The sequence below is a fragment of the Archocentrus centrarchus genome, chromosome 9 (genome assembly GCF_007364275.1).
Source record: "Archocentrus centrarchus isolate MPI-CPG fArcCen1 chromosome 9, fArcCen1, whole genome shotgun sequence".
NCBI lineage: Eukaryota > Metazoa > Chordata > Actinopteri > Cichliformes > Cichlidae > Archocentrus > Archocentrus centrarchus.
In genome coordinates, this window is record NC_044354.1 from 11,418,808 (window position 1) to 11,440,426 (window position 21,619).

The 21,619-nt window shown below is 39.6% G+C and overlaps 1 protein-coding gene across 4 annotated transcripts in view; it reads right to left on the reverse strand.

Annotated features, from left to right (window-relative positions):
• frmd3 (FERM domain containing 3) overlaps positions 1–21,619 on the reverse strand; it is a 59,869-nt gene that overhangs the window by 2,292 nt on the left and 35,958 nt on the right. For 2 of the 4 annotated variants that reach the window (XM_030738133.1, XM_030738132.1), the window contains exons 6-13: positions 20,573–20,696; positions 17,789–17,876; positions 15,956–16,044; positions 15,515–15,578; positions 12,281–12,369; positions 10,443–10,517; positions 8,845–8,913; positions 8,480–8,604 (exon numbers count right to left, since the gene is read on the reverse strand). In XM_030738133.1, coding sequence (XP_030593993.1) covers positions 8,480–8,604; positions 8,845–8,913; positions 10,443–10,517; positions 12,281–12,369; positions 15,515–15,578; positions 15,956–16,044; positions 17,789–17,876; positions 20,573–20,696 — 723 coding nt within the window. Of the gene's footprint in view, positions 1–8,479; positions 8,605–8,844; positions 8,914–10,442; positions 10,518–12,280; positions 12,370–14,507; positions 14,517–15,514; positions 15,579–15,955; positions 16,045–17,788; positions 17,877–20,572; positions 20,697–21,619 lie in introns of all 4 variants that reach the window. The other 2 variants (XM_030738131.1, XM_030738134.1) reach the window with 2 other exon arrangements.

Sequence of the window (21,619 nt, forward strand, 5' to 3'; positions counted from 1 at the left end):
TTTTATGTAAGATTTTCACACCTTGCAAATCAGTTCAGTGGACTGGGCTGGATGTTTCACACCTCTAGTTTAACTAGAAACTATATTAAATTAAGAATATAGACTCTGTTCACATAGATGACCAGATCAGGCACAAATTTTTGTAGAATGCCGTTAAATAAGTAAATACTTCCTCTTTAAATCACATGTCCTTGGGCAAGACACTTAAACCACATTGCCTAACGGTAGCGCCGGTCTCTGGCTGCATGACCGCAAATGCTCGTCTCTGGACGAGTGATCTGGAATGATCATTTCGATGTGTGCCTTGTGTGCACAATGACAATGAGTTGAATCTAACATCTAACATGATACACAGTGTAGTGCTCTGTTCTTCTATGCAAGCGTGGCTAAAGCCACTACTTCTCCACACTGAACTGAGCCAGTTGAGGTGGTTTGGGCATCTGACTAGGATGCCTCCTGGGCACCTCTTGGGTGGGATGCTCCAGGCGTGTCCTACTGGGAAGAGGCCCCAGTGCAGACCCAGGACACACTGGAGAAATTATATCTTTCATTATAATGGTGGTATGATAATTACTATTATTTCTTCCTTATGAAAGGTTATCCAGTGTAAGTTTGTTGTTATGCATGTTCTTTTTTTGAAAATCCAAACTGTTTATTTTTTGGTTTGTTTTTTACATGTCTGTGCTGAGAGAGCAGTAAAATACAGATGTGCATTTAATTTGATAACATGTGTATGTTTCTTTCCTGCTGTGTACTGATGATTTACATTTAAAATATTAAGAAGCAAAATACAGTGAAAAGTATACAAACTGGATTTTGTCTTATCATATTAAAGCAGGTAAATTAAAAGTATAAGAATATTTGAATGAAGAGAATAACAGTTTTGCTAATTACAAAATATGAAAGCCAGCAAATATATACGAAGAGACATTTGTTGCTAAGCTGCTGGCAGAGCTGTTATGTCTTTACCACCAACTGCTTTTTATAACAGTGCAGCACATCACAGACCTACACAAAACACCATTACTTTGTATGCAGAACAGGAGCCCTCTTAGCTTTTCTGTGTGTGTGTGTGTGTGTGTGTGTGTGTGCGCGTGTGTGTGTGTGCGTGTGTGTTGCAGTTAACAACAATAACCACATGGTGGTGGTATCATCTCACTTAAAAATAGAGCTTGTGACTCAAAAACGCAGCAATCCGGTAATAAATGCCCAACCTTGCAATCAACTCTGAAAATTTATAGGGGAGCTACACAATTTGTTGACACCAAAATAGCTGCATTATGTAACTGTGCTTGGCTGCAAATGCATAGCTGTACGTGACTGCATGTGGACAGGAGAGCAGAGGACACTAACTGTGAGTGTGAGCAACAGTTGAAGCAGTGATAAAACTTCATGATAGCGTTCGGACTATGAGTGCATTCATGTGTGTCAATTTCAACTAATAGCTCAGTTCGAATAAAATATTGCTGTGGTGTGCAGGTGTGCATGGACAATCTTTCCTATTGATGAGGTGGGGTAGATAATTATTGTCTAAACATGCACAAATTCAATGATGAATGAGAATATGTGAATCTGTGTGTGAGCAAGTGAGTGTTAAAAATAGGCTCAGTTGGATTCCTGCTGTGAATTAAGTAGGAGCTGGGAGGTAAATGTCCAGTGACATATGACTCACTCTACACCTCTAATCCAGAATCTATCTTGCCATCTCGTGATCTCTCTCTCTCTCTCTCACACACACACACACACACACACACACACACACACACACACACACACACACACACACACACACACACACACACGCGCGATTATTATGCCACCTGATTCAATTGATAGGAAAGAAAAGAAAAGAAAAGAAAAGAAAAGAAAAGAAAAGAAAAGAAAAGAAAAGAAAAAGAGCAAAGGAGTGCTGAAGAGTGAGTGGTGACTGCTACCATGGAAACACAGCAGGCAAACAGCCAACAAGTGCTTGAACTCAGGAAGGGAGAAACAGGGAGGGAAAAAAACGTGGAAGCAGGAGCAGAAGAAAATCAAAACAGTGGTGACGATGACGCTTGCAGTAGCAGAGTAATGTTGTGCCTTTACTAAAATTCTGCACCGGACTTGAAATGTAGTTATCCCTTTTCCACAAATGTGTTGTCTCACACACATACACACAAATAAGGAAACACTGAGGTCAGTGGATATAGGAGGGGCTTCTGCAAGAAATCATTAGTGTTTCACAGATGCAGCTCAAAGAATCTTTCTGCCATGTTTTTCTACCCATGGAAATTACCCCAAATAACACTGTAAAAAAAATCAGTTCTCAAACCTGTTGAAATGTGGGTTGGTTTGCAAAAGTGACCAAGGCAGAACTGGCTAGACACTGGCACTGGCACCGTAGTGGTGGAAAAGAGGGGATAGCACACAGGTACACAACATTATATGTAAAAATGTGAATCAGAACAGATTTTCATACTTGGATTGCCTCTTAAAAGCAGGTGCTTGGATATCAGGATTGTGACCTAATAAAAGTGTGATGTTTATAGAAATGTTATGCAACAATTGACCATTACTATCAATTAAAGTCAAAAATGAAGAAGTCCTGAGTTCAGTTAAACACTGATGCAGCTGCTGCTGCTGTTTCCCATTTATGATCCTGTCTGTCCTGTTAGCTCACATGCGAGCCTCTCCACAGATGAGGTGGTTCACACCTCAAGGTGCGAGATTCCTCTGCGCCTTTGCAAACACACACTTATACTCAGAGCAGCATTTTCCCCTGTTATGCAAGTGCCAACAAACCGATACACGGTTGTCATGTAACCTCATCTTCAGCACCCAAACACTGCCAAAGTAAATTTATCTGTATAACTGTTCAGAAATAAATCAGGTATCAGCTGTACTGTACTCGGCTCTCTTTAAGTTTCTTTAGACACTGAGGCTCAATTTTTCAACTATTTTATGTTATAGTACAATTAAAATTATCGGAAGTTATCATGATAAATCATTACTTATGCTTTTATCAAGACTTTTTCTGACCGTTTGCTAATTTAATTTAACAGATTTATTTGAATTTAAACATTTAATTAATTTAAACATATTCCCAAATTTACCATTCAAATATTTAAAATGCCTCATCTGAAGGTTTCTCAACAAATCGCAACGTGATTAACGCTCAGTTTAAAGATGTGAGCGGTAATGATGCCACACATTCTATCTGGGCCACTTTCTCATACAATCCACATGTAGTATTTCCAGTGGTGTGAAGAGCAGCTGAAGCTTTAACTACACCACTAGTTTCCTACTTAAACCTAACCTAACTTTAATCTTATTCAATGATTTACTTTATGGCGACTTACTTTTTGTTCCCAAAAGTCCCCATAATGTGACTGTATGAACAAATCTGGGCCCCCACATGATGACTAATCCTTAAACTACACACACATGCACACTTACATGAAAGCAGTCTCTTGAGAGTCACATGTTTGGCAGCTTACATCCACAGTTTACACCAGGCAGTTGCTACAACAGACCCGGCAACCAACTACTGAGCTAGCCAAGCCCACATATTTAACAGGTATTGTTTGAAATTTAGGAACACATTTCAAACAATACCTTTATTAAGACCCTTACAGGTAAAAGAAAATTCACAAAATGACACTTCATTTAGTGAACCACCTTCTCTACTCAGCTTACTCTGTTCCAGTATATTTCTCTGAGGTCCAGCACTGAAGCCAGCGATGCGGCCCCGATTCCCCACCAGTCGCACATAAACATCCCGTCTTGTGTGATTGGCTATACGAAGATGCAGGCTTCGCCTGGTTGTTATCTTCACCTGGCAGCTCAAGGCCTCAGCCACTACTATCGATAAAGCTTGCTCATCTGCAGTCTCCCCTGGATGGAATACTTCAAGAAGCCCAGCCTCTCTCTGCTCCATCACCTCTTCCTGTAGTTTCTCTGGTGTCATGTCAAGCTCAAGTCCCTCTGTCTTGTTTCCACAGTTCTGGGTGTTGTCGACACTGGGACAGTCGCCCACTTCCAAACTACCCTGCATGAGGCTGCCTCCAACATCACTGCCGTTTCTATGTCCTAGAAGCTCCATCATTCAGTGTGATGACAAAAGTCGGACCAGCTGTCTGCACAAAGACCCTCACACCCTGATAACTGGGCTGCCAGCTGAGCTCAAAGACACACACACACATACACGCCTATACGGAAACATTTATAGAGATGGTGAGAGACATACACCAGACACATTCTCTCCCTCTCTCTCTCTTTCATACACAGACATGGTGGACCCTCCTGTGAACGTCCGCAATGGTAACAAAGAGTTGAGGGGGCATTAGGGGAGGATCAGGCCCAAAGCTGCAGTTTCTAAATATAACCAGGTGGTCCTGGTTCCAAAGGGGCAGCTAATCTAACTGATTACAGGGGACAGGCCTGACTCAGTACGGGATGTGGGATCACTTTCTTTTCCTCTCCACAAGCCTCTCTTTATCTATGTCTTTCCTCCAGTAAGATAAACCTATTTATGTTTCACTCTACAATAAACTGGGTACATTCCAAATGTATTTACTATAATACACCCCTTGCTATGAGATTGAAGACTTTTGCTGCACCACCCTCAGGATCCCATGTTGTGTTAAGTGCTACAAGCCTGTTGATTACACCTGGATTGTGAGGTGCAAATATAAAGTCTAATGCCTAAAAAACACCCATGAGTGATAGTCCTAGCAAAAACACAAATAATTTTGGTAGCTAAGAACACAACAAGTTGTAAAAACAGAACAAGGTCAGCACTGACCTTGGGTCAGCTTCCTGTTTCCCATGTAAAGGCTGAGATTAGTGCTCTGAATATAGACAGTGACCCTAAACCATCTTGAGGACACTTTATCCCAAAGTCCTTGCATCAGCCATCTTAACACAGTCAGCATTTGAAACAAACTGGTTCGTGGTGGCTAGCACTGTTGCCTCACAGCGAGAAGGTCTGGGTTTGAATCCATCTTGGTCTGGGTCTTTCTGTGTGGAGTTTGCATGTTCTCCCCGTGTTTGTGTGAGTTTTCTCCGGGTACTCCGGTTTCCTCCCACAGTCCAAAGGCATGCAGTTACTGGGGTTAGGTTAACTGGTGATTCTAAATTGCCCATAGGTGTGAATGTGAGTGTGAATGATTGTCTGTCTCTCTGTGTTAGCCCTGTGACAGGCTGGCGACCTGTACAGAGTGAACCCTGCATCTCGCCCTATGGCAGCTGGGATAGGCTCCAGCTGGAGTATGTGGAGAAAACCCATGCAGACACGGGGAGAACATGCAAACTCCACACAGAATGGTCTCAGACTGGATTTGAACCTTCTTACTGTGAGGCAATAGTGCTAACCACCACACCACCATGTCACCCTTCTGGGTATTTCTCATACATTTACAGAAATGTTTTGTGAGTGAGTCTAACAACAAAATCACAATTTGATTAATTCATCACGTCTTTATCATTTATCATTTAAAGTGTTGAACTTTTCTTCTAAACTCTATTGATAATACTCAAATAAAAAAAAAAAAATTACAACTATATCATTTAATGTCTTATTACCGCAGGGAAAGGCAGGGACTGCAGAAGGAAACGAGGCATTTCCAAATGTAATCTCATGTTATTACTTAGCCTATATCCTGTATGAGGCCCTTGATTTGATGACTGCCTCCTGCCCCTCCCAAACTAACCAACTGAGACAGCCGAGATTGTTCCTACTACAGATCTTTGACCCTGAGCCAAGAAAAAAATTGATTTTCCTCTAAATGGGATGAGGGGAGGTGACTGAATAACAGAGAGATGCAACAGAGAGGAGGAGAGCCAGATAAAGCATGGGAGTCACCTTAAATTCTGTCACAAAAGGCACGAGAGGGAGTGATGAAGTCTATAAATGGCTTGAAAGAGAGTGATGGTGCAACAGCATGATTGTTCTGTACATGTGTGAAGACCTAAAGAACGTAGTTCAAGTCACTTAAGGGTGAGGACAGCAGAGGTGAAAAATATGGACTGAAGTCATATGAGATGAGAGGCTCTAAGGTGATGATTGGATGGATTTAAAAAGATACAAGTGTCTTTACCAAAATATAATTTGAAGTGAGGGTTTTGACCACTTTTGAGCCCAGAATGTTGTCTGTCAGGTTACAGAGGGAACTAATCCTTGAATTGACAGAAGTGACTCAGACACTGTTCTTGGTTTGAAAAGGTATTGCAACTTTCTGCATGTTGCAGAAAAAAAAACAAAATTATAGCATTGTCCAACCACAATGTTATAATTGATGTTGTAGCTCATCTGGCTCATAATCCATAACAATTCACAAGTTATTGTAATGTGTGAAGTACACAAAGAAGATGCTGTATCGCACAAACTAGTGAGAACTAAAATCCACTAAGAATTCAAGGAGGCTCACAAACAGTTGCATCCAGGACGAGTTCATTTCATTCACCACAAAAGTGTTTAAGTACAAGAGTACTATGACTACGTGGTCAGTAGTAACAACTGCGATAAAAAATACAGGACAATAATGTCACAGCCTCTCTGCCTGTTGCCCCTGTGATTTGACCTTCTGGCTCAGGAGTAGGAGCTGTTTTCACACAAGCAATACAGTCACATTGGATAAACAAATAAACAAAATGTACCCCCTCCCCCCAAACTAAATAAATAAATAAATTATATCAAAGCCCTATATGATTAAGTACTGAACAGAGCAATCACAAAATAGAAACACCATGTAAGATTTTAAATTGTGGTAGGGTTTTATGTGTTTAAATCAATTAAACAGAACAAAACAAAACACACTATAATAATAATATCTCCATACTGAATCTGTGCATTAGTGTTTCTGTTGGCTGATTAAGTGCAAACTCTGAGTCAAAGTAAAAGTTAAAAGGTAAAAAAGGTATCCAGTGAGTCAACCAGAACCTGCTGGAGATTATATTATAATATTAGATTAGTTGTAATATCACTATTTTGTCTTTGGTTAACACCTCCATGAGCTAGTCTACACTATTTTGTGTTTTTGTGCAAAGTAAATTACATGTCTTAAATCTTTATTCACCATTATTAAACTCCATGTAACCATTTAAGATTTGTACATTTACATTTTCATCATCTTTCTCTTCCTCCTCTTTTTCATCTGCCTCATCCATTACCTCTCTCCTCCCTCATCTCCACCTCATTCTGTTCCTCCTCACCTCAAGTTACACCTCCTGAACTTGACTCAGGGCTCAAATGTAGGAAAACATGCATAAATATGCTTATTTACTACCAATATTGTCACAGAGGGTTAAATGATGAAGTAATTTACATGACCTCCATTTATCTTACATTCTCCCACCCTTCCCCTCCTATGTCCCTCCTTACCTCATAATTGAGCATCCAGTATGCATGTTACCTCACATTTGTTCTTTTTGCAGCCCTAAAATCCATTTTTTTTCCTCTTTCATATTCTCTCCATCTCTCTTCTTTTCCACTTCTCCATCTCTGCTCTGCATCATCCTGGCTGACCTCACCCTGTGAGCATTTTTTCTCCTTGACTGAGTCACTGTACAAGGACTAGACTGAAAATGGATGAAAACGCAGTCAATGTCCAAAGAAAAACTTTGAAAGACCTTCAGAAGGTCTGGAAAACTATTGCTCAAGACTACTATAAGAAAATCACAAGAATGTCTGGCTGCTTGGAAGCAAAAATTAAAGCAAAGTGGTGACTCAAGACTTAATAGTACTGCACATATATATATCTGAAACCTCATCTTTAATGAGTTAATTTCAGTACATATATGCTACATGAAGTGACACTCCTCTTGAAGGGCAAAACTGAGTAAATCATCTGTGCTGTATTACAGAAGAAAAAAAAAGGGGGAAATCTGGTAAAAATCCCACAGAAATGGACAATTTATCATATATAACATCTGTACAGCATTCACTGTTAAGCTGCAACTGATATACAGTAGTTGTGACTCATGTCATGATGAGGCCAGTGAATGATGCAACCAAGAAAGGTCACACAAACACCCATGTACGGGAAAATTAGCAAAGAAAAGCAAGCATGTGCAAGGACGTAAACAAAGACAGGCCCCTTGGTGCCAAATAAAGAATTTCTACTTGGGTTTTCCTTATTAATAATATCACAAACTGGGTATGTGTCTGTGTATCTGAAATGTGAGAAATTGAATCGTATTCTGCAAAAACACACAAAGGTTCAGACACAGGGAAAAACAGATAGAACCATGGTGGGATCCTTAGGGAGAATCATGGGAAGGGTATTTTTAGCGTGTTGCAATTGGTGTCTCCAGGGAGACAGGATTGATGGCAGGATGGGAGGATCAGCTGCTCAATTAACGCTCTCGCCCTGAGTTTTGCGCATGTACTTCTTCCTACACAAGGAGGATCCCATGTGACTTTCTAAATATGTGTGAGAGGGGAGCATGAATGTGTGCCCCTTGTGTGTATCTGTGTGTAGAGTAAGCAGTATCCTCCTACCACTGTCCATGGCCATGTCCTCGTATTCGTTGGTGGAGGGCAGTGCAGGTACCAAAGGTTCCATGTTCATGATGAGATTTTTATGGCTCAGAGAGTTAAAACTTCGACTCTGACCAAACTGGGCTCTAAAAACATGAACATCAAGCATTTTTAAACACACTTACATAACACTGGCACTGTGCACATTGGCCAGTTCAATTCAGTTTTATTTATATACCGCCAAATCACAACAGTCGCCTCAAGGCGCTGTTGCGGAGACTGTTGGGGCAGATATGGATACCAAAGGCAACACTTTGATATCCATATCTGGATAAAATCAAAAATAGATAAAATCAGCAGTATTATGATTTGTCACTTGCCCTTACCTGCGCACTTCTGGTGGCTCTCTCTGAATTTTGGAGCTGGCTTCTATCACCTCCTTGGCTACTCTGCCACTAACACAGAAAAACACATATTTAGGACAAAAATATAAATTATCACCCCTCCACCACTGTGCTCGACACTTGGTACGAGTTATTTGGCTGCTGTCTCCAATGTTTTCCACTTGTGAATAATCTTTCTCTGTAAAATGATGGACTTTAAATTGTTTGGAAATGGCTTTATAACCTTTCCCATATTGTTTACCAGTAGTAACTGGTTCTCTAAGATCATTGCTGATGTATTTCCTCCTTGCCATTATGTTAACACACCTGACTTCTTCAGACCAACAAAATGCCCAAACTTCTGCTTTTATAGAGGTGCTGATGAAGTACAGATGAGCAGCTCCTTACTTATTTATCCTCTATACTTATCCTCTTAAATCCTATGTAAGCAGTATGGGTGCACTTAGTTTTTCACATAATTGCAATATCCTGTGAACACTTTCACATGACCGCATCTTACATTTACTGGTGGTCTTTAATCTATTTTGAAATTTATAGCCAATGGACAGATTAAGATTTAGGTGTTTTTCTTTGTGCGCTATTATAAGGTGTTGGAAAGAGTGTCTGACATAAACTGAGCAACAGATAACTGAAATGGTTAATGTCATAAAAGGAAAAAGTTTCAGATTTGATGATACTCAGCTTTCACTCAGTGCTGTTTGTGTTGAGCAGACAGTTTCCTGCCAGCAGTCAGCAGCTTCATTAGTCTGACTGTTGAGCAATTGGAGTTTCTGGACTCTAACTACGCTGTTTAAAGCCAGCAGGCTCCACCATCCTACCCATTAGTCTACTGTTGTCGAGACTGATGCTTAAGTCATAAATTAGGGGGGTGAAATAAAACATCTGCACTTCATATCTCAAGAGACAGTGGCATCAGCACTGGTGGAAATACTGGAATCAATTGGCTCATTGTTATATAAAGACATGATCTGCTGTGCTTTACATAAACTGCCTTCATTTATGGGATACAAATCTCAGTCTGTTTTGCATTTGCACAAATGACCAATTCCCATTTTACAGAACAAATTCTACCATATGCTGTTACTCATCGCTGAGCCCTTAAGCTAAAATGCTCCACCGACCTGATGAAATGGGGCAGACTGAAGTGTAAGCCTGGTAAAGAGCTTTGTCTGAGAGGAGAATCAGAGCTCACTTAGCTTCAATAGCAGACTATATAGAAGCTTTCCTGTGATATTAGGGTCAGTAAATCACAGGAGCCAGGATGCAGATGCTGATGTACAATGACTGTTGTACAATAAGCAAATGTACAACAGTCATTTGCTTATTCAGTTATTTACCATCCGTAATGCAGTTTTGTAAGGTTAAGAAAATTGAAACTCAATTATTATTGTCACTTTGACAACAAATGCATGGTGTGAGATGGTGCTACCATTAGAAAAGTGTAAGGTGCATCTACACAGGACTTAAACACTGTATACAGTTGCATGAGGTCAACAAACATCCTTGTTTTTTGGCCTCTTTTTTCCAACTGCCTTTGCACATATTCCTTTTGCTTTCTTTAATCATATAACACACCTCACCTGTATCTGAACCTGCTGCCTTTGAAGAAGATATTACTGCTGGAAACTGTCTTTATCTGGCTTGACTTTGCACACCTGTCAAACAAAGGGAGGAAGAAACAAAAAGAGACACATGCAAAAAGCTTCATTACATAGGCTTCAAAGCACACTGAACACTGACTAACACATGTAATAGCAGATTAACAGATTTTTGCAGGTTCAAACCCTCATCACAATAGATCTTCCCTAATGCTTCAGTCACTGAACACAGACTGGCATCTTAGCAAGCTTACAGCATGGTTTATCTTTTTAAAAGCTTTTGGTGGAGTTCAAACCTAAATGTTTCAGTCTATATAATTTATTATGTAAAACCAGACTCCAGTGCAGCAGAGAAGGGGCCAGAGCACAGACACACACATCTCTGCTGCTCTTCATCCACGAGACACCATATGCTGGAAAAACTCTGCTTGGCTACAACTCACAAACTCAATTCACTCTGATTTGATTTAGTGGCTCTGATGCTTGTCTGACATCCGAGACAACATCCACTCCCTCTCAGTCCGCCTTTTAGAGACACATGAGCTGCTGTCATTAAGAAGTCAATATTCAGGGTTGTACAGGCAAGGGCTATTTACAAATTCATAATGATGTCTTCCTTTTGTAAGATTGTTTACATGTATATGATGATTATTGAGGAAATGAAGAAAAGCACAGAGAAAAGCATGTGAAAAATGTATGAGCGAAGAACGCCTGCAGTTAAGAGAGAGCGGTAGACCTTCAGATTGACTGACAGTGTGGAGGAGGAAGGCCACCATGGAGAAATCAGTCACAAAGCAGCCTCCAGTTCTTGCGTCAAACCTTTGGAAAATCTCATCTCCTGCAGCCTGACCTCTCTCCATTAAATAAGACCAGCTGTTCCGAGGCACAGAGCCTTCTCATCCCCCTCCACACCCACACTCACTTTGCAGTTTGGTGCGTCTTCCTTTTCTTTTCACAACTCAGTTTCTCAGATATGATCCAAAGATCCAGATGTATGACTAAATGGGAGTCAACTGCTTTTTGAACCGCTAATATCAAGATCAAGAACAAACTTGAACCTCAAGAAATGAGCTTGGAAAATAGCCATATTGGTTGTGGACTGGTTTCTGTTTGGATCCAGAGCATGTGTGAAGTGTGAAGTTGATAGGAAAGGCTGAATGGTTCAAATCTCTTCAGACTGCTGGGCTGTTGTCATCACAAATCTGATTTCCTCTTGTGTTTTTCCATCTCAGTTACTGTAAGTTCATCAGACTGCTCTGCTGACTCTCTCTGAACTGTGATTGAGAAAAGGAGCCGATCCATTTTTCTTGCATGCTATTTTTAATTCTTTATGACCACAAATGAAAGTAGATGTTAGCATCTTGTCTTGTCACAAAGCTTGTTTCCATTCCTGTCATGCCAGCAGGGTCAATAGTCTTTGCAGATCAGATCGATGGCCTTGGAGCAATCAGCTGCTCCCCAGTGAAGGACAACATGTTCTTGCAGAATAGGGAATAAAATAAGGAGAATGGCTGGTAATATGCTAAAAATAAAAGTGGATTTTTAAGTGAAGCAAATTTTGGCTAGACATAAGAGCTCAAAAGAAAAAAGGAAATGATAGATACAAAACAAATTCAAAATAAATTGATTTTAATATACGCAACTGATGCCCGATGGATCAATGCTATCCGGATCACATGTTTATCTTTTCTACTGGAAGTGTATTTTTGGCATGAACTAATCCTGCACAGTCTCAGCAGTTTCAGGAAAAGCTCAATAAGAATAAAACAAATTTGTCTGTGTGTGTGTGTGTGTGTGTCTGTGTCTGTGTGCAGACGCACTTGTAAAAAGCCTGGTTCTCCACCCCGCACTTCCATAAGTGCTTGCACGCTGCAGGGGTCGAAGTGTGAAATGTCAACACCAGCTTCTTCTACACAGAAAAGGACAAATACAGAAAGAGAGACAGTGAGGATGAGAAATGAGCTTACTAAAAAAAAAAAAAAAAGTGTGAATAAGGACAAGAAAAGAGCTGAACGCAATGTGAGGGAGCTGTGCAAAATGCTGACCCACAGACCCTAAGCTGTGAGCTTGGCAAGATATAGTGATCTGGTCACAGTGCTCAGCAGTAAAAAGGCTTCTACCTTGCAGAACATGGGTTTTTATGGGACAAGCAGGAGGAATTTATTCCTGCAAATGTCTAGTTTTCAGCCCTGCAAGTATAGGAATCTGAGATGCCAGATCAATACTGTTTAACAAAGAGGGTATAGGGTGAGAGGCAGAGAGGAAACAATGACATCAGTAACATGAGAATGAGTTATACAGGTATGAGTTTCTAAAAATGTAAAAATAATAATAACAATAAAAAAAAAACCTCACTGTTAAGTTCACAATAGGGGAGGGTCCAGCTTGTTCCCACTCTGTCAGCTATATTGCTCAGCCCCCAAATTGTCACATATCAGTTATATTAGGTATGCAGTTGTGATTTGCACACATGTGCTTCAGTTGCCATGTGTGTGTTCACAGGTGTGTGAAGGTGCCAGGGCTGTGTGTTAACATATTAGTGACAATCTGTCTTTGATCCCACTTTGGCTGACGTGCAAAAGTGCTTTTTAAGTATGAATTGACTTTTTTCAATGCTGATTTAACAGCTAAAAAAAAAAAAAAAATCAGCATCTGAGGGCTGGAGCTGATTGGAGCTGTACATTTTCAAGAAAGTTTCTTCATTCAAGGTGACAAATTTACACACACTTTGGAACCGTATTGAATAATAAGTATATAATTGTGATTTTTAATCTAGAATTAAAAGGATTTAGATTGTGATGAGACACTGGTCAGATTTGGGCCTATTCTGAAGAAAACTGTATAATCATTTGGATTCATTGATCATTTTTGTGCACTGGGAACACCAAAACTAACATGTTAGGTTTAGTAAAATATCATGACTATGGTTCAGACACACTCATTTACAACATCAACCATTTCTCTACAACATGCTTCTCAGACATGTTATCACTTAGAGCAGTGGTGCGCCTGCATTAGCAGAGCATAATGTGGTCACTGTGTGAACTATGCTGCACGCTGCACCTGAAAGATGTGCTTGTGTGGAAAAGGATGATTGATTGTGGCTTGCAGGTTTGCCGAGAATCGCTCATCCAAACAAATCAAATCAAATGGGATTTGAAGTACAGAAGCTGAGTTAACCTTGAAAAGTGAAGCAGCGTGGTTCCTAGACAAAAAGCCTTTTTTTTGTTTTGTTTTGGTTTTTTGGGTTTTTTTTTTTTTTGTATATCCCAGGTTAGGAAGCTGGGATCCCAGCACAGGGTAAGCCATATTTCAGTGCTCTGGAATAGGTTGTGAGAGTTAACTGCTGAGCCAGCCAAAAAGGAACTCCCCAAGATTTTTGTTTTTTCTCACAAATTTGTGCCTATAATCTTAGAGAAGTACTTCATGCATATAACCTTCAAAAATTGCAGTCAGCTCAAGTTGGGACAGGTGGGTTAAGGTAATCAGAGGAGAGGGAAGAGTGAGGACATGGAGTGACCTGCCACATGGTGGAAAACTCAGAAAACAATCCAAATCCCAAAATACTTCCTCACATCAATAATGCAAGTATACACACACAAATAGACGGACACAATCAAAAGGATGAAACAGTTATAACAACACTGAATGAGACGCAAGACACAGAGTTATAGATTAAGCTGCATAATATTGCATATTAATCTATACTGATGAATGATGAATGAACGAAGCTCTGAAGCTGAATTTGATTATGTGGTGAACAGGACAGAGACAGAAACTGAAACCACCGAATAACTGTTTGCAGAGATGATTTAACAAGCAAAATCAACAAATATGAAATAAGAGTACAAAGAACTTTTATATGGCATGACATAAAACAACAGGAGATAAACAACACTGGACAACATTATGAAAAAGTAAAAGACGGACAAAAGGTTCCTCCAATCACAAAGAAGAGGTGAGGGCAGGACTGCAGGTAGAGGTCTCAAATCGAGGATTTAAGTACAACAATGATTTGTGCTACTTTTTTCACTTGTATTTACTCACCAGTGATGACTATGTTTATACACAGAGAGAAGAGACAGAAACACAGAGATAATACTGCATCTTCAACCTTTCATGAGGAGCCAAACAGACAAACAGGCAGACAGACTGACAAGTTAAGCAGCGATGAAAGAGCGCAACTGTAATGAAGACAATGGCTTTGAGACTCACTGACTGGCTGACTGGTAGATTTAAGAGCAAAATTGCTTTAGCTAGAATGGATTTCAGGAGTTTTGAGCCACTTCAGGCAGAATGAATGTAGGTATGGGTCAAAGGGCACATCAGCTGTAAAACCTGAAAAAATAAAGTATGCAGAGACAGTATTCGAAGCACCGAAACTGCTGCTCAGAATCTACCACAGCTCTGCTGGTTGATAAACATCAAGCGTTCAGATGAAGCATGTGTCCCAAATGCAAGACATCCGCTGTTGAAAAGTTAGTAGTTGCTTTTTTTTTCAGTTTGGAGACACTGTGTCATATTGTTTATCTTTGTTAGGGATGTGATGCAGTGAAGGAGTCTAATATTTGGGCCACAATCAGCACATAATACAAATGAGGAGGTTAGTCGTAACACACCCACCATCCTGTTACAGTGAATCCTGCCTGTTAAGGAGATCTGAAACAGCGACACACATATACAGTGTGCGTGATGGTGGACAGGATAACAAACAGTACAGTCTCTTAGCACATTTATCTGACATAACCATTACACAGATGAGGATGGGGGGGACAGGGGAGGGAGAAAGGAGGAAAGAAGGAGGAGAGAGTATGAAGGACTTCCAGTTGGCAAACAGTCACTAACACAAAACTGATCTCAAATTATGCACTCTAACTGTGCAAAGTTTGCTTTTATAGAAATACTGAACACGTTAGAGGTTTATATCTAACAAGTCAGCAGGATGATGATGTTGACTTTGGTGCAAAAATACACAATTCATCATCATGACATGGAGGAAACTACACATCGCACTTGAGTCATCATTTTTAACCTTTCAGAGGCACCATACTCACCTCTTTCTGAATCCCAATGACGTAAAAGGTTTTTCCTTCGAACTTCAGCTTGCTAACGTCAGCCCTGCAAACAAGCACTGGGTTAAGACTTAAAAATATCTGCAGGAGGAGAGTTAAAAATAGGCTAAATGAATAACAGCTGACAATGGTGCTAACCTATCCTAAAAATTAGAAACAACAAAAAGTGGCCTAAGTGTCCAGGATACAATTAAACACAGGGGGCTGTGAATACAAAGCTGTGTTAGTGTCCTTACATTTATGACAAACAGTACTATAAACTGTAAGCCTTAAGTAAATTTAAAGAAATGGTGTGATTGCTTCTGGTATACAAAAAAATCTACCAAATCAAATATGTGGAGCCATCCGCTACAGTGACCCCTTGTGGGTAAGGGCGCAGCTGAAAGGGTTTTTGCAGGTTGATATTAAAACAAAAAACTGTACCATTTGAGGAGGTGGATCCTCTTGTTTCCCTGGAAGACCACAAAACCTGTGGCTGTGAACCCAAGAAAGGCAGTGGAGCCTGTAAAATCCTATTAAAAAACAAAACAAAAAACAATCACACATACAGCATGTGAGGTAAGTGGACTATTAGTAATCTCAGTGGTGGCTGCACAAACTCACATGTTTATTAAACTTCTTAATTAATCAAGAACAAGGCAGATAAAATTGAGAACTGGTGGACTTAATGTAGTGAGGCAAAATTAAACTAATAACAGCCACACTGTTAATCATCAATAGATCTCTATCCCTCAGTTGGTGTGTATTTTTGCATTTCTGTGTAAATCCCTCCCTTTCCCTTGTGTGTTCCTCATATTTTTGTGCTTACTTTCTCTGATACTTTATCTTCATGAATCTGCATGTACATAATAGTACAGTCTTTGCAATAACAGCTATTTCCAGCAAACCAATTAAAAAAAAGCCTGCCAGACAAAAGTGGAACAGATAAAGGGGGATCCTTTCCACTAGACAGAATTTAAATATCTTGTTAATCTGCTTTGTGTGCTTTGATTTGTCTGTTCACAAGAGGGTGTCCCTATTTCACACTTCAGCTTGGCTGAGGATGAACAGAAAGGGTGAGAGCGGGCCATGAGCAAGTTGTAAAATGTTGTTTTTCTCTTTATCAGATGCAATCTGTTCTATCGGGATAGCACAAGAAACAAAGAAAAGTAGCAAGATTGTGTGTTTGTTTCTGTTTTTGTTTTTGATTTTGTCTTTCAGGTGGTGTTCATTCTCCAAGCAGAACACAGAGATGAACCACAATATCAACAGAATAACATGTCTAACATATCTAATATTACAATCCAGTTTTAATGATTTAAAGATAAGAGATAAATCAATGACACTGACTAGCTATGGTGGGCTCTTATTCCTGACAGCCATGGCTTCTTTATGGACCTGGGCTATTTAGTTTTCCAGGACAATGTTTTAAGGGGAGAAAATGTAAACTAGTTGCTGGCTTGGATCCGATAGAGTAAATGGCACATTAGAAGTTTTCTTGGCCTCATTTCATTTCCTATTCCGCTTGGAGGACGTATGCACAGCTGGTGCTCTTGTAGGTCATGTACTGTACCATCTGTCTACATGGTCACAATAAACTGAAGAGCACAGGCACAACCATAGACTGTGTATATAAAAGATGCATGCAGCTTTTGCATCTGAAAAGTGCCTTAAAACCTGTATTCTTTTTAATAGCCAACAGGGGGCGACTCGTGTGGATGCAAAAAGACTTCTGGTTGTATAGAAGCCTTTGGTTAAACAGCCCTCAGCTCTCTTGCTCTGTCACCTCTTTTTACACTTTCTTGATGACTTTATTAGCGCAATCCTTAGTTTTACGTCATACTGAAAAAAATAATAAAAGGTCCTCTTTTTTAAATTATGGTCAATATTAAAGTGAAAAAGGTATGATTGGAAAAAGGTATAATTATTTGTAAATCTCAAATTCGCAGTCAATGAGCATGCAGTTTCAGCCAGATCCAACCATAACTTTTCAGGCCTGGCCTCAAAACACACAAAAACACTCACCTCGAAACTCCATTATGGGAGTTTTATTAGAGTTTACTAGCCAGTGGTCACAGTGTCCATCTTTTAAATACAGTCTATAAGGACAAAATCCTCTGATGACAAAATCGACATCACATGAACATAAGTGGATGGTCACATACTTGTGTGCATGTAAAGTATAACCCCCACATAAAGCCATCTGTGTGGAAATTAATGTGCAAGTCATTATGTTTAAAGGTACAGTGCACTGTGCGTATTCTCCACTAATGTTACCTTGCATGGGTGAGGGTCAACTCCATATGTTTCAAGAGTGTGAGCCCTTTGGAGCATGTTCAGCTCTGCTAGTGCAGCACACTGGCCCCTGAAATAAAACAGAGGAAAGGAGAGACCCTAATTTAAACACTGACTGACTGAAGAATATGTTATTGGGGTTTTCTTCTGGTGGATTAGTTTGAATTGGATTTCACTTAAATATCGGATACAACCAGCTAACAAATCAATAGATGCAATTATCTTACAGGCCAGAATGTGAAAATACTTATTGTAACACATTTGTGTTGAGTTTTTTTTATCTATGGATTGGTATTTTCACCAGCAGAAAAGAACAGCTGTTACCATCCACTAATGGCATATTTAAATAAGCCTGTAATACTTAGACATACCATATCCATTTCACTAAAATAATAACAGAATTTTTCACTAATTAAAGTGGTACATTTGGCTAAGTTTTCAATTATCTCTTATTATTACAAAGGGAAAAACAGTAGACATAACAAAATAGAAAAGGTGGGTGGCGGGGTGCTGATGCTTTACTTGCTCATTAGTCTAAGTGCTGCAAATTAGGAAAATGAGTGAGGAACACTGCTTCCCTTCAAGACTCCAGACATATAAATCAACTTTAAAATTGCACACATATACAGGGCATCTGTCCGTGCAGATAAAGCAGAACATTAAACCATTACCGAATGCCTATGGAAATGTTCCTTGCAAACAGAGAGCTTCCCATTCAAAAATCACCTGAAGTCTCTCTACAGCTCAGAGCTGATCTACATGCTGTTAATCCTGTCAGTCGTACCCATCGGGCCAGACAGAGGGCACTTGGCATCATCTGCCTCTGTGCTGTGGGAAATGAAGGATTTGTCTTTGATGTTCTATAATCACTGTAAGTGTGACGGTCACAACATTATTAATCTCCTGTAGCACCACAGAAACAACTCAAGGGCAGGGATTTATGTATACATTGCTGCATATAATGTAATGAAAAAACTAATTCTGTCCATGCAGAGTACATGCAGAGTCAAACTATTGAGTGCATGCTTTTTGTATTGTCTTTTCACTCATATTATATTGTATTTATTTTTCCCTTTTAATGAAGGTTCGGGAAGGGTAATTTATTTTTGGATCAACACATTGTATACATACAGGCTCAAATATATAGATACACCCCCAATAACATTTAGTTAAATGTCTCTTAGCAGACGCTTTTGGTAGCCATAAACAAGCTTCTGGCATAATTCTGGCTGGATATTTCACCACTCTTCTTGGCAGAATTGGAAGCGTTCATTTAAATTGGTTGGTTTCCTGGCACAGATCCAGCTTTTAAGCATAGTTCACAAATTTTGAATAAGGCTGAGGTTGGGGCTTTGGGAAGACCATTCCAGAAGGTTCATTTTAGCCTGCTTTAGCAATTCCAAAACCAATTTTGATGTGTGTTTGGGATCATTGTTCTGTTGGAACACCCAGCTGTGTCCAGGCTTCAATCATCTAGTTGTTGGTTTAAGGTGAAGTTGACAAATTTTGAGGTAGTCCTCCTTCTTCATTATTCCATCCACTTTGTGCAGTACTGGTACCACTGGCAGCAGCCCCAGAGCATGATGCTATCACCACCATGCTTGACAGTTGGTAAATTTCAGTCAAGCTTGAAGGTGTTGATTTTTGAGCAGGGGTTTCTTTCTTGGTCAGCACTCTCTCAGTCCACGGCAATCTAAAACTCACTTCACTGAGGACGGTGACATTGGTGTTCCAACAGTTTCCAGTTCATGGCAGGCTAATTTAGCCTTGATGGTTCCTGTGTTGCTCCTGAACATCCTAACCAATTTCCTCTCAGTTTGAGCTGATGAACTTGGAATCTGCAGTTGTTTAGAAATGGCTCCAAGAGACCTTCCCAACTTGTGTAAATTGCCTGAGTATTGGTCTGAGTATTGGTCAGTGAGTGCTGTCAAACAAATCCTTGTTATGCTGACAAAGAGTAGTTAATCATAATCACTAACAACAAGTTAATCAACCTTGGCTTTGTCAAGTTAAAAGACATTGTAGAACCTTCAGCACCACTTATTTAAGTGAGTATATGCATATATTTGACCCTGCATGTATACCTTGACCCTGTGTTGATTAGAGAAAATCTAAAATAAATTCAAACTTGTGCACCCAGTTCTTGTTTTTTAAAGTCATTAAAGATTTATGCTGTACAATCATTCCACCCTGGAAAAAGAACAGTTCAAAGAAATCATTAAAAGCCCAAAATTACCAGGACATTCAGCCTTTGATAAGTGTATGTAAACATGTGACCACAACTGTATGTATTGGACCCGAGCAATTTAAGGAGACCCAGCGTGCCTAGCTTCTGATCACATGCAGTAGAACAAAAGACAATCTAATTTATCACACCTGAATAATTTTCATCAAAATTTAAATTCTGCATATTTTGTAGTAACAAGCAAGGTGTCTAAACCAGGCATGAAATAAATAATTCATGCTCGTTCCTCTGCAAATTAATGCATGTTCTGATTTACTTCCAACCAAAGACTGAAAATACCTTCTCTAATGCAATGAAGCTTAAACCTCTGGGTATCAAACAACTCCTTGTCTACACTGAAAGACAGGCAGCATTTTATTGTCTGCTGTGTAGAGAATTGTCTCAGCAGCCTGCTTTAAAACACAGATCACAGGAGTGAGCATCGGCGCCTGTCACCAACATCAAACAGCACACCAATAACAAAAACCCTGCTCCAGACAAACAACAAAACCACCAGACACAAAAAGACATTTCTCTCTCACCTGAGCTCATTCTTGTGGATTTCAATAATCTTCCTCTCCAATTTGAGGGATTGTTTAGGGAACAGCTTGAAGTCTCTGATGTAGTCTGATGGGTGCTCCTCTGGGTCATAGTCCCCAAGCTCAGCTATAAAGAAAAAGGGTGATTTCAGTGTAATAATGGTCTGAAAAATCGCTCAGGTAATTAAGAAATGTGTACTGATTACTTGATTTAACACCTTGTCAAATGTAGTATGTAGCTACAGTTAGCAGGCATGTAGCTATGGTTAGTACAAAAACTGCACTGTAAAGACAAATGCTCGTAGTAATTAAATAAAGAAAGCAAAGGGTTTTTTTTTCCCCCAAATAAAATCTATTTAACTTTAACTTTACATATAAAGCAAGCATAATTTTACACTATCTATTTCATTTACGTGAAAAGCTATGACACCAAGAGTGCAGTGGGTGGCTGGGCTGATTGCTATCACTATGTAAGAAGTTAGAAGAAATTTTATTTTTAAATTCTGAAAAAGAGAAAGCTTCAAATGACTGCTTCAATCTGATTTAACGAATTTGTACCATCAGCAAATTTGCTGGTTGTTCAAAATCTAACAAAGTTTGAACAACCAGATAGATAATTTCCCTGCATTTTTTTTCATTTCCACAGGATTAGATACTCATGAGCAATTGACTCAGATAACACTGATAGATTATTGTGGGGATCAGTGAATCCACTTTTTTTTTTTAAGTCATATCTGAAGTCCTCATAAAGGTTTAATCAAAAACTTGCCTGGAGTTTAATTAAACAATAATCCTCAAACTATTCCCCAGCTCTGTAAGCAACACCATGACAAAGTAGGACAGAGACCTGTTGTAGTTAATGAGAGCAGCCAATGATACACTGCAGACACGCTCTGTTTTGAGATAAGTGAGCCAGTCACACTCTGTTCTCTGGGGATATGAGCCAATCAGAGAGTGTTAGCACAGTTCATGGATTTCTGTATGAGCCACAAGGGTTCATTTATATGACACGGCCCAGCTAATTCTTTTCTTAATCCATATTAAAGCAAG